This window comes from Staurois parvus, unplaced genomic scaffold (assembly GCF_062004578.1).
Source record: "Staurois parvus isolate SC_StPar_1 unplaced genomic scaffold, SC_StPar_1.0 ptg000350l, whole genome shotgun sequence".
NCBI lineage: Eukaryota > Metazoa > Chordata > Amphibia > Anura > Ranidae > Staurois > Staurois parvus.
The window spans coordinates 1,108,834-1,127,293 of NW_028318146.1; the positions used below are offsets into that span (position 1 = coordinate 1,108,834).

The 18,460-nt window shown below is 43.7% G+C and overlaps 1 protein-coding gene across 6 annotated transcripts in view; it reads left to right on the top strand.

Annotated features, from left to right (window-relative positions):
- The window catches only part of ATG13 (autophagy related 13), an 82,512-nt gene that overhangs the window by 40,718 nt on the left and 23,334 nt on the right, over positions 1–18,460 (top strand). For 4 of the 6 annotated variants that reach the window (XM_089684567.1, XM_089684565.1, XM_089684568.1 and 1 more), the window contains one exon: positions 5,622–5,712. In XM_089684567.1, coding sequence (XP_089540693.1) covers positions 5,622–5,712 — 91 coding nt within the window. Of the gene's footprint in view, positions 1–5,621; positions 5,713–6,034; positions 6,134–18,460 lie in introns of all 6 variants that reach the window. The other 2 variants (XM_089684562.1, XM_089684563.1) reach the window with 1 other exon arrangement.

Consider the following 18,460-nt stretch of genomic DNA (forward strand, 5'->3'; position numbering starts at 1 on the left):
CATGCACACGGATCACCTACAAGCATAATGGTCCCCCAGCCTAAAGGCCTTGCCTACAAAGATCCCACAGAAAACCACCATGCCTTGGAACAGGAGGCATTCATTTACATATTCTGGCAGTGTTATTTTTGAAGCGTGACATTTAAAAGTATCCTGTACTGAGAGAAATTTGGTCGTTAGAGATAAAAAAACAAATGTGCAGTGCCAAGAATAATGCAATATAATTCGGCACTATTCCAAATTAAAAATATATATCAAATATAAGTGCAATTATTAAAGTTCATGTGTTTAAAACTGTGTCTTCCGCAACTGTATTAGATCGGTATCAAATCTTCCTGTGTGTGTTCACACCACATCCTTGAGTGAATGCTCACTTACCAGGAAGATTTGCTTCAAGATCTACAGCACAAAATGCTCAGGTTATCACATCCAGGGGAAAGATGAAGATCAAAAATAGTGCAACATAATTAAGCAACATTCCAAGTAAATATATACCAAACTTAAATGTAATGATCAAATACATCCATAAAGTTCATGTGCTAAAATTGTGTCTTCCACCATCGTGTCAGATCGGTATCCAGGGTTGTGTATGTCCACACAACACTCTGAAGTGAATGCTCACTCTGTAGTAGAGAACAAAAAAACAAAGCGCACCAACCTTCCGTATTACCTCAGTAGACAATTAATACATTTATTAAGAAATATACTCTCAAGAATAGCAATATAAAAGGCATGTAACATCAAAAAGCAAATTAAAGGGTTGGGAGACACGTGCAAATCCCATCAGGAAGGGAGATACTCTCTTGGTCAAGCTGACGCGTTTCGAAGGGGTCCCTTATTAATAGCCTACTGAGGTAATGCGCAAGGTTGGTGTGCTTTTTGTTCTCTACTACAGTGTTTATCAAGCTTTCCCAGCTTTGTGTTTGAGCCGCACAACCTTTGATCAGTGTTGGATGTACATTATACTTTCGTCACATTGTTCGATTGACCGCCTTTTGATCTGGGCTTTGGATTTGTGTCTACTGGTCGGTGAATGCTCACTCACCAGAAAGATTTGCTGCAAGGTCTACAGCACAAAACGCTCAGGTAATCACATCAAGGAAATTTGGTCATCCACTGCAATCACCTCCGTCATCGATTAACACCGAGGATGATATCCCTTTTTTGAGGTGCCATTAATTCACACCGCACTCTACCAAAGGAAAAAGTTCACCACACAAGCCACTTAAATATGCTCATAGTGTAGTATTTATTTCAGAGTGCCAGCAGGCATCCATTACATAATAGGTCAGCAGCACAGTGGCTAAATGGTTAGCATCCACCTGGCAGTACTAGGGTCGTTGCTTCGAATCCCAACCACAGCACCTCCTGCCTGGAGTTTGCATGTTCTCCCTGTGCCTGCGTGGGTTTCCTCCGGGTACTCCGGTTTCCTTCCACACTCCAAAGACATGCTGGTAGGTTAATTGGATCCTGTCTAAATTGGCCCTTGTATATGAATGTGAGTTAGGGACCTTAGATTGTACGCCCCTTGAGGGTTAGGGACTGATGTGAATGTACAATATATATGTAAAGTGCTGTGTAAATTGACAGTGCTATATAAGTACCTGAAATAAATAAATAAGTCCATGTATAAAAAGCAGCAGCACAGCATCCAGTAGTAGCATGATGTCAGCGCTATGTCTCTACCTTACATACGCTGGATCATGCTTTGCTGGGTTTTTTCCCCTCCTCTGGATCAACTGTGGATATAGGATTATAACTTTATTTTTTTTTTTTTTTTTAATGGTCGAATTAAATTGACTTTTATGGGGGTTTTTTTTTTTTTTTTAGCCAGACTGACTGTACATTTGGTCCAACAGGGCATCTGCAGAGGACCCTGAAGTAGTTCTGTGAATTACCTGCAGCATGTCAGGAGACTATTTTGTGCATATCGCATCTCTTTTTGGTTAATTTGCTAGGCTAGTCTTGCACAGAAGCAAGGGATGGCCTTAAAGGGGTTCTCATTCTCACAGAGATACTGGCCTACTTAGAACTCCTACAGACTTTTTTTTTTTTTTTTTAATACCAGCACGTGCCAGCAGCTTTGAGACTACCACTGCTAGAGAAATCCCTGGCTTTTCTTGGCTTTCCTCAAAGTCCCTTTTGCTTCTCAATATATTTACAAGCCTGGAATCTGACCATCTCCAGAGTGGATGCTATGGCTGACCTGATGATATAGCTTATCTCAAATGCGTGATTAAGTCGCGCTTCTGGTAAGTGCGCAATTTACTTCATACTGGTCACCCCATCTACCACTCCGGATATTGATTGACCACTTCTTGGAGATCCTATGATCCTCACGTTCAATCATTTTGGACATTTACTTATCACTTTAACCACTGCTTGTGGTTTTCATTTTGTGCACTTTATTTGCTGTGTTTGAAGATGTCATAAAACATATGTCACTTTATTGGTTATGATCAGCACTTTATATTCATTTGCATATTGATTTTTAGTGCTGCACCCATTTTTATATCAATATTTACAAACCTGACTTACACCTGCACATCACAAACTGCCTTGCTGGTCTCTAAAAACGGGTTGTGTAGCTCAAGGTAAAAGGAAAGGTTCCTTTCAGTGCTGGTAGCTTTTGACTGATTAAATAGCTGATCAATGAGGGATCTGATTAGGGCACTCCTGCTGTTCTGCAGTAGAGAAGTGTTTAGATTTTCCAGCTACTTTTTATTTATTTTTTTATTTTTAATGAGGCAAGATGTAAATGTCACACTTCAAAAATATACTAAAACCTTTTTTTATATAAAATGGTAGGCACTGCATCTATAATTACCATCTTTCTTCTTCCCAGTAATAATATGTCTACTGCAAAATGACTAGGCCTCTTTATATTGTATTTTTTTATGCACAAAACTCCAGCAAGCATACTATATGCTCATAAATACAGTCTTCATATCACTGAGGAAGACCTTTTATGTCCTGGGCCATGCATCATGCTAATCCCTTTTACTGGGAGCTTTACTGGGCCTTTGTGATGTCAGTGACTTCTTGTGATTTGACACTATGCTATATTATGAATGTTTATCAAAAAATGGCTGCTTTCACTGCTGTAGGTGATTGGTTCATATTCATGAAAACTGTTAGCCCAATTCCAGCCAAAACCTTTCCGTTTTAGAATGGATGTTAGAACCTCTTCCGTGATGTTATTGCTGCCTGTGTACACAGTGGGAAGATTTATCCACCTTTTCTGTCCATGTCACGGGCTCAGTGGAACAGGAAGTGATTAAAAAACTCTCTCTCCCCCCCCCCCTCTCTCCCCCTCCCTCTCCCCCCCTCTCGCTCTCTTCCCCCCCTCTCTCTCCCCTCTCTCCCCCCTCTCTCCCCCCTCTCTCCCTCCCTCTCTCCCTCCCTCTCTCCCTCCCTCTCTCCCTCCCTCTCTCCCTCTCTCCCTCCCTCTCTCCCTCTCTCCCTCCCTCTCTCCCTCTCTCCCTCCCTCCCTCTCTCCCTCTCTCTCCTTCTCCCCCGTTTTCTGTCTTATCCTAGATATATTCTTTTGATTTCTCTATTCTTAATCCTTTTTCTTCCTGAATTGGTTTTCATACTGTTGGTAAGTTTCTATGGCAATGCCTTTGTTCAATGACTGATGGAAGGTTTGCTACCTGGTGGGGATGGTGTTCTCTGTATATAATGTCATTGACTAATATTTTTTTTCATGTGCCTATATGTTCTATGAATATGTTAATGCACACCATTTCACCATGTAGGTGGAAATTGTTAATATTTCTGTGTATACCAAGTTTTCAATAAAAATATTGAAGTATAAAAACTCTCTCCAAAAGTGGCAAATACTTTTTTTTTGTTGTTTTTAATGACACCTTTTTTTTCATCCTGGTGTCAGAGACAGAAAGGAGAAGATCTCCCCATTGGGGTCATAGCCAGCAGTAAAATCCTGACCAAAATTTTAATATTTTCCCCCATGCTATCTAAAACAGAGTTTCACAGTTTTGGCTGAAGTTGGGCTTTTGAATACAAAATTCCGGTTCCTCACCTGAAGTATTGTGGGATCATCATTTTCCTCACTGGGCTGTTCCCACATCTGAACCAGCTTTTGTACTGCTTTTGAAATGTTGTTAAATGGACTGTCCTTTCCTGGAGTCCATTTTAATGGAAAAAATAGGTGTACAAGGTAAGTGCATATTGCACTGAATGTAAAAAAACCGCTCGGTGCGCTATCCATCCGCAGCCGCTGCCGGCCTCTCATGTGTGACAAGCTGCTGGCAGCGGGGCTGGACAATGTGCCTGTGCCATACACCTGTACATAAACACTGGAGCTTCATGCCCCCAGTGCCCAATGTGCTCAAAGCCTAATGAAGAACAATGGTGTGTATTTGGAAAAATGATTTTGGTTTGTAACTAAATATTCGGTTAAATGTACTCCAGAAATGGACTGGTTGTCTTTTCGATATATCGGGCCAGAAATCCAGTGTGTTCCTAACATTCTGCTGGAGCTGGAAACACCATGCCGCATTGAAATCCCATGCCGCATTGAAACACCATGCCGCATTGAAATCCCATGCGGTGTTTTCGTCCCTGCCTATATCTCTTATATGGGAATACAGAAAATGTGTTCTGTAGTCCAGGACAAAAGAACTCCGGCAGGACTGACTGCACTGATTGACACTTCAGTGCAGCAGAGGCAGCCCTGTCAGCTCCCTACAGGAAGGTAGGAGCTCAATGGATTTCTTGCACATCAGAAAGTATTTTTTGTTATTGCAGAGTTTTTAAAGGTTCATACATGGGAAAATGGGCATGTACTCCTTCTTCCTTCCCTTTTTTTTTTTTTTTTTTTTTTTTTTTTTTTTTTTTTTTTAATCTCGGTTGTGTCAAATGGATGTTTTTGTTTATTTGCAATGATCTCTGCCTAGTGTAGGCATTTCTCTGCTTTCACCTGTTACCTGGAATTATTTGGGATCATGCATTAGAAAGAACAGCCGGTCGGCTTCCTTTAAATCTCAGACCTATGTAGCCCATTTATGCTTTGGTTCTGCAGGATCCTCATATGCAGCACTGAGTCTGTTGGTCACATGATTTGGTGCTCTGAATCTCTCAGTCACTCTTTGGGAGACACAAGGGCTGGTGTAGATGAGGAAAACATGGCATAATTTAGGGGACTTTCAGCTTGCAAATGAGTTTGATTTTTATTCAGACCCGCTGTTGACCTTGTAAACTGCATCAAGCTTCTTTTGCATACCCATTAACTTGTAAGTAGAGAAAAGCAGTTCTGACCTGATCAGAAGTCCATGCACAAAGAGCCTAAAAAGTTTATGGGCGGGTTTGGGAACACCAGGCCTGCCTACTGACCTGACCTGACTCAGCAGCAGGTGTTCCCAAAACAAATATTCAGCAAGGCATCATAGGGGGGGATTACAGCTATACCTGGGAAAAAATACAGGAGCCTCAGACAGGCAGACCTATACTGCTGTATGTGTTTTGAACATTAATGTTAGAAATGTTATAATTTTATTTTCCATTCACTGAACTAATCACAGGTCTTTGCTTTTAACCAATCCAATTTAATTGCTTTGTGCATTTTTTTTTTTTTTTTTTTTTTTAATATTTGCTAACAGGGGGTCTGAGGAGCAGGGCACCGTATACCCATCTGTGGAAGATTCCCAGGATGTCTGCACCACGTCCTTTTCTACTTCCCCACCATCGCAGGTGAGCTTGTCTCTTCTTCCTGTGATATGCAGCACACACCATCTTGTGCCTCCCTAATGCAAATCCAAACCATGCTCAGCGAAGCAGAGATCCACTATGAGCTATTGCTCTGACTGTGGACCTGCTGTGTGAAGCTCGTGTCTGGTGATGAACGGGGAGAGTGCAGAAGTAGGTTATTGCTTTTTAATGTGGAATTTTTTATTTTTTTTTCATCAGCTGTCTATAGAGATTAGGGCATTCCTGTACCTGCATTCATATCTTTCTTTTCTTCCGTCTCTCTCTTTCTCTCTCTGTCTCTCTGTCTGTGGCTTGCTGTGTGCAGTGTGTGTTTACTTTCAGCAAGGCACAGGGTCAGACCGCTAATACTGTGGTGACAGACTCTCACAGGGTCCTGACAATGGGACTGGCCTTCTCACACCAAGTGAGTTCAACAGTGGCATGTACAGTGTGTGCGTGTGTGCAGAGAACCTCCCTGAAGTGACTCTATCCCTAAAACCTAAACTCAATGCTCCCTGCAAAGAAGAATTTAGATACTACCCTTTCCTACTTTCACGTCTGTTCATTACAGTAGTAAGGGGAAGTGACCTGCTGTAGAATCAAGGAATTATTATTATTATACAGTATTTATATAGCGCCAACAGTTTGCTCAGCGCTGTACATTATAGTGGGGGACAGAACATGAGACAATACAGTAACAATACAATACATGAGGGGTTAGAGGGCCCTGCTCCTTGGAGCTTACAATCTAGGAGGGAGGGGAGAGTGGTACAGGAGGAAATAGCTGTGGGGGATGGAGTGGTGGGAAGAGCGGAGGAGATGGGCAATTAGGTGAGGGCGGGGTAGGCTTCCCTGAAGAGGTGGGTTTTCAGGGTGCGCCTAAAGGTGAGGAGGGTAGGTGACAGTCTGATGGATTGGGATAGTGAGTTCCAGAGGATGGGGGAAGCCCTGGAGATGGGCATGGGAGGAAGAGACCAGGGAACTAGAGAGTAGGAGGTCTTGTGAGGAGCGGAGAGTACGTTTTGGGTGGTAGATGGATATCAGGTCGGTGAGGTAGCTTGGGGCAGTGTTATGAACAGCTTTGACCGTCAATGTTAATAAATTGAATTTTATGCGTTGGGCAATCGAAAGCCAGTGGAGGGATTGGCAGAGGGGGGTGGCGGATACGAAGCGGTTGGTGAGGTGGATGAGTCTGACCGCAGAATTCAGGATAGACTGAAGCAGGGATAGCCTGTGTTGAGGTAGGCCGGCGAGGAGGGAGTTACAGTAGTCAAGTTGTGATATAATGAGGGAGTGAATGAGTTGCTTTGTAGTTTCTGGGGTTAGGAATGGGTGTATTTTGGAGATGTTGCGGAGGTGGAGTCTGCATGAATTTGTCTGCGATTGGACATGGGGCTGGAAGGATAGATTGGAGTCTAGGACGACACCTAGTATTGGCACTTTGGATTCGTGGTACCCTGCCCATGCTCTCAGGGATTCAATCTGCTGTGACAGGAGCGTCAAAGTGCAGCATAGGACCTGGAAATCTACATTCCCAAAAATTTCAGGTTCTGAAGATTCTTCTGCATGTGACTTTTCTTATTACTACAGTGATTGCAGGAGAGCCATGTAAATGCTTTTTCCTTGCAGGGAGCTCAGTGTCGCTTTAAGCAAGCATCATTTTCCTGTACTTATAGACACATGCATATCAACATACCCTGAATAGCCTTTTATGGATCAAAAATCATATTTCTTACCTGCATCCCTGTGTCTGAATGCATTTTTTTTTCCTGAAGGGTAGTTCCATAATCCTTTCCTGGACTGCATTTCCCAATGAACCCCTTTCCAGTTACATCATGTGGCTGCCTCTGATTGGTTGTTATTGAGCATGCGCAACCTACTAGTTGTAGATTCCCATTTTGTATTGGAGTGTTTCTTTTCCTCTGCAACATTTTATCAACTAGTGTGGCGATGCAGCCTCTCTACACTATATAATATAACAAAAATAGCAACTTAACAGAATTTCAGTTTGTCGTTTCATTAAAGTTTTTCTAAAGCTGGGCCCAAAAATCAGCTGTTTGAACAGGAACCGGCTAAGGCTAGATTCACATCTGTGCAGGTGGTGCGGATCCGCATGAATATCCGCGCTGCCGCACCACCCGCACAGAGGAATGCGGACCCGCTGGCGGGTGCCATTTGTTCTAATGGCACGCCGCCCGCACTGGAAAACACAGCTGTACTGGGAATCGAGGTTCCTGTGCGGGCTGCGTTTTCAGAAGTGCAGGGACTTCTTCCCTACGGGGCACAAGAGTCCATTCAAATCAATGGGCTTTCATGAACACGCAAAATGCGGCCCCCACGGCCGCAGATATGTGAACTGGGGGTAAATTTCAGTCTGCGCGTACAGCGGTCTAAGGAAAGGTTTCTCTCCAACAGTCATGATGGAAAAACAAGCATTCAAACAATGGCTGCAGCACTGATCAGTGTATTCTGATGGGGGGGGGGGGGTCCCCCTGTCAGAATACAATAGCACAACGTGATGAGAGATCCCTGCATCACACATTGATTGTGTTGCTGCAGGGATCTGTCTGGGAACTGACCTTGCTTAAAGCCCAAACTTTTTTTTGTTTTCAGTTTTGGTAGGGGAGGGTTAAAACATCTCCTCCTCTTCCTCTTTTTCTTCCTCCTCTTCCCTCTTCCCTCTTCCCTCCTCCCTCTTCCCTCTTCCCTCTTCCCTCCTCCCTCTTCCCTCTTCCCTCCTCCCTCCTCCCTCTTCCCTCCTCCCTCCTCCCTCCTCCCTCTTCCCTCCTCCCTCCTCCCTCTTCCCTCTTCCCTCTTCCCTCTTCCCTCCTCCCTCTTTCCTCTTCTTCCTCCTCCTCTTCTTCCTCCTCCTCCTCTTTTTCCTCCTCCTCTTTTTCCTCCTCCACTTTTTCCTCCTCCTCTTTTTCCTCCTCCTCTTTTTCCTCCTCCTCCTCCTCCTCTTCTTCTTCCTCCTCTTCCTCCTCTTCCTCCTCCTCTTCCTCCTCCTCTTCCTCCTCCTCGTCCTCCTCCTCCTCGTCCTCCTCCTCCTCCTCCTCCTCCTCCTTCTTCTCTTCTTCCTCCTCCTCCTCCTCCTCCTTCTTCTTCTTCTTCTTCTTCTTCTTCCCCCTCCTCCTCCTCCCTTCTTCTTCTTCTTCTTCCTCCTCCTCCTCCTCCTCCTCCCCCCTCCCCCCTCCCCCCTCCCCCCTCCTCCCTCCTCCCTCCTCCCTCCTCCCTCCTCCTCCCTCCTTTAGTTCCCATTGCAGGGGTGAACAGGACAAATCGAGAAAGTGAATGTCCCTAATAGGAACACAGCAGCAATAAAAAGAAGACTGTGATTCTAACCCCCCACCACTCTTTCCAAATCGGAAAAAAGTTTTACTAATGTTCTAATGGCACGCCGCCCGCACTGGAAAACACAGCTGTACTGGGAATCGAGGTTCCTGTGCGGGCTGCGTTTTCAGAAGTGCAGGGACTTCTTCCCTACGGGGCACAAGAGTCCATTCAAATCAATGGGCTTTCATGAACACGCAAAATGCGGCCCCCACGGCCGCAGATATGTGAACTGGGGGTAAATTTCAGTCTGCGCGTACAGCGGTCTAAGGAAAGGTTTCTCTCCAACAGTCATGATGGAAAAACAAGCATTCAAACAATGGCTGCAGCACTGATCAGTGTATTCTGATGGGGGGGGGGGGGTCCCCCTGTCAGAATACAATAGCACAACGTGAGAGATCCCTGCATCACACATTGATTGTGTTGATGCAGGGATCTGTCTGGGAACTGACCTTGCTTAAAGCCCAAACTTTTTTTTGTTTTCAGTTTTGGTAGGGGAGGGTTAAAACATCTCCTCCTCTTCCTCTTTTTCTTCCTCCTCTTCCCTCTTCCCTCTTCCCTCCTCCCTCTTCCCTCTTCCCTCTTCCCTCTTCCCTCTTCCCTCTTCCCTCCTCCCTCCTCCCTCCTCCCTCCTCCCTCCTCCCTCCTCCCTCCTCCCTCTTCCCTCCTCCCTCCTCCCTCCTCCCTCCTCCCTCCTCCCTCTTCCCTCCTCCCTCTTCCCTCCTCCCTCTTCCCTCTTCCCTCTTCCCTCCTCCCTCTTTCCTCTTCTTCCTCCTCCTCTTCTTCCTCCTCCTCCTCTTTTTCCTCCTCCTCTTTTTCCTCCTCCACTTTTTCCTCCTCCTCTTTTTCCTCCTCCTCCTCCTCCTCTTCTTCTTCCTCCTCTTCTTCTTCCTCCTCTTCCTCTTCCTCCTCTTCCTCCTCCTCTTCCTCCTCCTCCTCGTCCTCCTCCTCCTCCTCCTCCTCCTCCTCCTCCTCCTCCTTCTTCTCTTCTTCCTCCTCCTCCTCCTTCTTCTTCTTCTTCTTCTTCTTCTTCTTCTTCTTCCCCCTCCTCCTCCTCCTTCTTCTTCTTCTTCTTCTTCTTCTTCTTCTTCTTCCCCCTCCTCCTCCTCCCTTCTTCTTCTTCTTCTTCTTCTTCCTCCTCCTCCTCCTCCTCCTCCTCCTCCTCCTCCTCCTCCTCCTCCTCCTCCCCCCTCCCCCCTCCTCCCTCCTCCCTCCTCCCTCCTCCTCCCTCCTTTAGTTCCCATTGCAGGGGTGAACAGGACAAATCGAGAAAGTGAATGTCCCTAATAGGAACACAGCAGCAATAAAAAGAAGACTGTGATTCTAACCCCCCACCACTCTTTCCAAATCGGAAAAAAGTTTTACTTTAAAGCCAGGCTTTTGCATAGACTGGGGGAAGTGAAACCGCTGTCAGGTTTTTATTTAGTGATGGGAAATGCAACATTTTATGTTCCGCTTTATATGATTAGACACATGTTCACATATCACTGCCTGAACACTAGAGCTTCCTCTCTGAGATGTTTCCTGCTCATACTAATCGCCTACGATTAACTGTGGTGTTAAGTATGTGTTTATTATGAGCAGAAAACATCTCAGAGAGGAAATAGCTCTGTGCAGTAACGAAACTGCCCAGCGACAGCCTGAGCAGCTTTCCACTGCAGATTGCTCAGCCTGATTACTATGCTTCTAACTGCCAGGTGTAATGTCAGATTGGGCATTGCGGTTAGTTGTTTGGCAGCAAGGTCCCTAGCATCTAATCTGTCTCTGGCAGTGCTGTTCACCATAGCTGGCAGGTCAGGGCCACAAAGAGCTGATGAGCAATAGAGAAGGGAGAAAATGAATTGTTGAACACAGGCCAGATACAGGGTGACAATGGCCAGATACAGGGTGACAATGGCCAGATACAGGGTGACAATGGCCAGATACAGGGTGACAATGGCCAGATACAGGGTGACAATGGCCAAACAGAACTATTGTATAGAAAGCCTCCTTTATTAATAGCTGTTAACTGGATCCTAAAGCAGCAGGACTTAATGGAACTCTCAAGTCCATTTAAAGCTAGGAAGCATGGAGACTTCCATGGAGGAACAATGGTTCTGGGATGGTAGCCCTAAGTGTGTGGGCTGCTTCACATATCCTTTCCAGTCATTTACATATCTCATGGGGTGAAATATACAGTAGGAGCTCTAGTTTCCAGCTCCCCCCACCTCTCTGGCCTTCTTTAACGGGGTTTTATTCTTCATGTTTGATTCCCATGTTTTGAAATGGCTGCAGCAGAGTGGACCTGAACTAAATACTATCGTAATGGTTTTGCAGCGGAAGTCGATGAGGCGGTGAACAGTTGAACCAGCTAGCATCTATCCATGCCTTTAGTGGTCCAGCACTGCAGTAAAGCAGTAAAACAATTGTTTAATATATTTTCTAAAGCACCCAGGGAGCCCTGAAATTCATGGCGCTCCAATGCGCAAATATCTGCTTCAGCTTGGAAGTTGGCTTTTTAGGTCCCCCCTCCCACTTCTGAGGGTTGGTCTAGCGGTGTGATAGGTGGCTTTTTTTAAAATCAGTGGTGGGGGGCAAGATGAAGCTGGCCAAAGCACTAACACCTGAGTTGAAGTTGGTGCCTTCATAATAGAGATCCCCCGGTTTTTTGGCTCCTGGTAAGCTCTAGAAGATGATTGCAATCACCTCTAGGTTCCTCCATGTTATTATTATTATTATACAGGATTTATATAGCGCCTACAGTTTGCTCAGTGCTTTACAATATAACGGGAGACAATACAATTACAATACATTTCAGTACAGAAGGAATAGAAGGGCCCGGCTCGTAGAGCTTATGCCTCATTGCAGTTTGCTTTTGGCCCAGGTATACTTTTATTATTGGCTTTGTGTGGACCGAGCCTTTAACCTCCCTGGCGGTATGATTCTTTCCGATTTTTTTGTGCTGAAAGCGGTACCATTTTTTTGCATGGAAATATGTAGTTTTTTATTGTAGGCTGTAATTTTTAGGAATAACTCACTGAAATCTGTCCGAACAAGAGTCTATTAAACATTCCGGATATGATAAAATTTGAAACACGAAATCATAAATTATAATTTAATAATCATAAAAAATAATAATATAATAATAATAAATTTAATTCAATAATATAATCAAACCAAAAACACTGAAATTTGAAATACAGAGGCAAATTCGCACATCACTGAGCAAAGTCGCAAAATTGTTTTCAGTGTCTGATGACGAATTTCCCCCACGAATCATTATCACTCAATTCTGCAAGTGGTTCTGATTTACTATCGCTGTTCTCTAGCCGGTCTAAAACCGCTTTTGACGTAAAGGGACGCTTTTTGGACGCCATGGACGTTTCTCAGTTTCCAGGCAGAAAGAACAGTAAAAATGCAGGCAGGGCGCCAGACAAAGCACTCGGGACAAAATGTATGTGAAATGCATTGAAATAGCAATGACAGCAAAAATGAAATTTTTTTAAAAATTCAAATTTCCCGCCGGTTCCGGCGCCCGTACGTCCCGACGTCACAGGGACCGGAACACAGAAGCCGGATGCCGGCATCGGCCGGAGGAGATGGCCGGGGACGCTGCAGGGGACACATCGTGGGAGCGAAGGAGAAGGTAAGTGCTGCAGGGACCCCCAGAACAGCGCCGCATGGTAAGCCCGAGTGTAGCTCGGGGTTACTGCTTTTGGTACAGAAATTTTACCCCGAGCTACACTCGGGAACACCGCTAAGGAGGTTAAAATCCTTTTTCGTTGCATGTGATAGACTGTCATAGAATTTTATTTATAATTTATAACTTAGCATGTGCAAATGATTTAATTATGTTCTGCTGGTGAAAGATTCACTAATACCTTGTTTTGTGGAAAATGGTAAATTGAATAACGTCAGAATTTTTCATGTTGCTGTGTGTAACCTTGTTAATCAAGTAGTGGCGAGTCTAGTATATCTAAAACCTACATCAGTGGAACAATAAAAAAAAACAAAGGAGCACTGTCTACCACCTTTTATATTTTTGAGAACATCATGTCACTTTTAGAGCTACAGGCACATTTTTTTAGGGAGATGTAGATATTACCTGGAGTGGTTTCCCCTCTCGCCTGCAAACTCAAAGCAGCATTCGTTATATAAACACTTAAACTTTTAGCAGGTTCGGGTTCCCTCTGTTGCTGACTGGCCATTTCTTCCTGATGCTTTCAACCTAAAGCAATGGCAGAGCAGGGGCGGACTGACAACTCCTGGGGCCCCCGGGCAATAGGGGATCATGGGGCCCCTGTGTCCTTGGCCAAACTCAAAAAAGCCTATGAAAAAGGTACCAGGGGCATCTCATGGGGCCCCCTACTGACCCCGGGCCCTCGGGCAGTGCTTGAGTTTCCAAATGGTCAGTCCGCCCCTGTGGCAGAGGCACTGATGTCCAACTCTATCTTAGCAGTAAGTTGGGGACTTTGCCGCACAGAGATTCCACCCTAAGCTGTGGCTGTTAGCAGAAGGGACCAGGAAGCATTAGATGGCTGTTAATGGAGAAAGTCTAAACCCGCTGAAGGCAAAGTACTTCAAATTTGTTTGTTTTAGCTGGTGGGAAGCATCCTGTCCTAGAGCAGACACCACAACATTGACACCACTGTCATCAATTTTAGCCAGAAAACTCTTATCTCAGTCCTCATTTGGTTACCAAGGTAAGGGCCCTTCTGCATCTCCCAGGCTAAGCCCCATCAATTATGCTTCTTTCCAATGATGGTGTGTCCGCAGTCAGTAAGGGCATCAGAAGAGTAGCTAGGATATTTTGCGCCCGTGGACTAACGGTCACCTCATGACCCTCCCCTCCCCCCACTTCATATGGTCCATGTAGACACACAAACCCCCCCCCCCCATCCCAATCACATTGCCCCCACCCCCCTCCTTTATCCATGGCACTACTCACCCAGCTCGTCCCTCCCCACGTCCCCTTTCCGGCACATGCCCGGCCCACTGCCCTCCTCTCCCGGCCAGCTCCTCTCTCCTCTCATAATTCACTGTGGATGGCAGACGTATCAGATGACACGTCTGCTGCAGCCGCTGCAGTGATCTTGTGACCTCATTTTGGCGCCCCTGTACCTTGGCACCCGGGTACATATGTAGCCCTCTGCCCCCCCCCCCCCCCCCCAGCTACGCCTCTGAAGGGCATTCTCATTGAAGTGGGGAATTGCGGTCAGGGCATAGCCATGAAATCAAGAAGTTGTACCTCTAGTGAAAAGAAAATGAAGCTAGTTTTAGACAGGAACATGGAGTAGGATTTTCTAGCTAACAAAGGGAAATGCAGACATCTTGTGTCTGCTCTGGAGCAAAACATTCCTTTTTACACTAATAAAAGGTATAAAGTGAGCGCTCCTAAGTAAGCAGCTAAGGCACTAAAGGTAATCACAGTATACCTACAAGTAACAGATAAAAACAGAGTGCAGCGCTAAAAAATATGAATACAAACGAGAAAAGTCCGTAATAATTAAATAGATGTATATCTTAACGAATCCCAAGGAATAGCTGATAAAGCCCGGAGACAATGGAAAGAGTGCGCACTCACCGGACGCGCATGGAAAATGCGCATATAATAAATATCCCCTGGAATCTTTATGGAAATGAAGAGAATAAGCTCCAACTCTGTAAATCAATCAGCCTGGAGATGTATGAGAGAAGTCCGGAGATCCCCTTTACAGGTGGTAAGGTAATCAGCCAGGATCCAGAGCTCCGTCCCTCCGGTGGTGGTAAACACACACTACAGGAATCCTGCAAATGGATTTAGCTCCCAAACAGGAACCAAAAAACAGGTGCCCATAGTGTAGTAATTCAAACCAATTTTAATAAAAAAATCAGGATAAAAATACAGGGTAGTAGGCTGTGTACAATGGATATATTACAGCAGAGTACGCAGCAAAAGGTACTGACCCTAAGTTAAAATGGCCGCCGGGCTATCTCGTGGCTCCGGGCGGGAGATGACGTCATGCTCTGTCATCAGAGGGGATACCAACCAGAGCATGACAGACGTCCATCTAATTTATACTGAATAGCGGCACTCGCGCATGCGCAGTACGGCGCCGCCATTTTGCCGAAGTTCATGGAGTGCGCATGCGCGGCTCCATAGAGGCCATTTTGCCGTGGGTGAAGTCATATGCAGTTCGTGATAAACAAAAACGGTTGCTACCAACGTTCAATGGTGCAACCAGAAGATTTATTCTTTACACCAGGGAATTAAATAAGGTTAAACACTGGTGTTATAAATAGTAGATGGGTAAGATGAAAACCCATAAGGTGCAATTACACTGCCAAATGAGGATCAGCATTATTATACTCTGCACTACGGCAAAAGGGACACAAGGGGGTGCCAAATCCACCAAAAGGATAAAACACAATTTAAAATATATATACATTGCAGATCATAATAACAACCTATTAAATGGTTGTAAAAATCAATACATGATTAATTCATATTGATAGTAAAAGCATAATACCAGAATATACAAAACCCAGAGAATCATAATATGGCTCAACATTAAAATTAATGAAATGTGAAAGAAAAAGAAAGATAGGAAAAAATACCAGGAATCCAGTAGTATCCAAATGACCTTATGTGGCGAAGACTGTATAGATGCATAATATATTATCAATCAGTGATTTGCAATAAAGCAGTTGACATCAATTTCAATATTGTGTCCTAATGGGTATAAAGTACCCAATTCGTATACCCACTTGGTTTCTGCTTGTGAGACTGCGCGTGTTTTGTTCAGGCCTCTCCAATGTGGGGTAATGATATCAATAGCCGTGAACTTAAGCGAGGTAGGATCTTGATTGTGATAAATCCTATAATGATTAGATAGAGCATGATCCTTGTATCCTTTCTTAATATTGGATACATGCTCGCGTAAACGATCACGTAATCTTCTAGTGGTACGACCCACGTATTGCTTTAAGCAGGGACATTGGAGTAAATACACAACGTACCTGCTATTGCAAGAAATAAAGTGTCTTATAGTATATGTTTTCCCAGTGACATGTGAATTAAATAAATTCACCCTGCGTTTTCTGGTGTTGTCACATTTACATATAACACACCTATTGCATGGGTGAAAACCTAATATATCAGCAAATAGTTTAATATTTTTAGGAGGGTCAACTACATTCGGTGCCAGACTGTGTCTCATAGAGGTCGCTCTCCTAAAAACAATCTCTGGTTTATCTGGCAGAATCTTACCCAGAATAGGATCAGTTTTCAAGATATCCCAGTTCTTTTTTATTAATCTGCTGATAGATCTATGTTGTACTGAAAATGTTGTAACAAATGGACAAACTTTAGCTTGTATAGGTCTAGTACTGTTCTGTAGCATTACACTTCTATCAGTGTGGGCTACATCATTGAGGGTATCTGCCAGAGTGTTCTTATCGTATCCCTTTTCAAGGAATCGATTTTTCAGGATCTGAGCTTGGGAATGATATACCTCTAGATCTGTACAATTTCTCCTAATCCTCATGAATTGACTCTTGGGTATATTCGCCAACCAGTTAGGATGGTGACAACTGTTGGTAGGGATATAGCTGTTACGATCCGTATTCTTAAAGAAAGACTTGGTCATAATTCTTCCGTCCATGTTAATGAGTGTTAAGTCTAGAAAATTGATTTCTTGCTTACTATAAGTGTATGTAAGGTGAATATTTAATTTATTATTATTCAAGGTGCCAAAAAAATTGGTCAAAGATTCCTCATTACCATTCCACACCAACACAATGTCATCTATATATCTTTTATAAATAGTTAATTCCGGCCAGTCTCTAGCATATATCAAATCTTCCTCCCACCTTGACATAAACAAATTTGCGAGACTGGGGGCAAACTTTGCCCCCATGGCAACTCCCTTAATCTGCAAGTAATAGGTCTTATTAAACCAGAAATAGTTTTTCATCATGGCAAAATCCAACAAACGTAAGATGAAATCTTTCTGTATAGTTGGTAGGGAACTATGGTGTGTTAAATAAAAATCAGCGGCCTCCATTCCATCACAATGATTAATATTAGTATACAATGAAGTTACATCCGCTGTCACTAAAAATGTGTCTGAAGAAATAGTGACATTATTCACGAGATTTAATACTTGCTTAGTATCCTTTAAATAGGACGGTGTCTGTGTGACCAAAGGTTGCAAGAAGAAATCGATATATTCTCCAATTTTTGAGCACAAAGACCCTATTCCACTAATTATAGGACGACCTGGCGGTTTAATAGGGTCTATGTGGATCTTAGGCAATATGTATAAAATGGGTAGTTTAGGGGCAGCTGGAATCAAAAAAGCCTTCTCTTTCTTATTTAATATATGGTTATCATACCCATAATTAATAATATCCTTGAGAGACCGTTTAAAGTTAGTAAGGGGGTCTTTTGCTAATGGGACATATGTAGTCCGGTCTTTCAAAATATTTTCGACTTCTGCTATATAGTCAATTTTATTGAGTATCACTACCCCGCCCCCTTTGTCTGCCGGTCTTATTACCAAGTCTTTCTTTTCAAGAAGTGATCTGATGGTTTTATAGTCTCCTGATCCATCAAATGGCCGTTTAACGGATAAATTACCCAATTCTTTAAGAACTTTATCTTTAAATATGTTAACATGAGAGTTAGTTTGTGGAGGGGGGTTGAAAGTTGAAGCATTACGTAAGTTGGAATGTGTAAAATTATCATAAGTTGTAATGTTATGAGGACGGTTAGCAAAAAACCTTTTTAAAGATAGTTGCCTAGCGAATTTGTGTATATCCATGTATACTTGGAATTTATTCAGTTTACAGGGAGGGGCATATTTAAGCCCTTTATCAAGCAACCTAAGTTCATCATTTGTAAGTTCTTTATTACTGAGGTTAAATAACCCTTTACCTACTACATCTTTCTTTTCTTGTTTGTGTCTATTAGTCCTCCTCCCTCCCCTTTTTCCTCTGTAGTGTTTCTTCGCTTTCGTGTATTGCCATTCCCTAAAAAAGGTTGTCGTGGATTATTATAATTAGAATTTTGAGGATTCATGTTTCTATTGGGAGTCATAGGGGGTGCCTGGTAACCATACGATTGATTAGGAGGTGCCTGATAACCATAAGATTGATTATTCCTTCTTGGACCTTGCCAGTATTGTCCATTATGAGATGGTTGTGTCCTTCTATTATTATATTGACGTGGAGGATAGTAAGAATTGTCATATTGGCGTGAAGGAGGATAATGAGAAGAGTTATCATATTGGCGTGGAGATGGATAGTAAGAATTGTCCCCATTACGCCTTTGAAAATTATCGTGTCGCTGAAACCCATTTTGCTTAGGGGTATGAGTGTGCATATATGTCGATGTCTCCATGGTAGAGTGCCAGCGAGAACCAATGTTATCATCATATGGTTCATAAAGAGGTTCAAACCT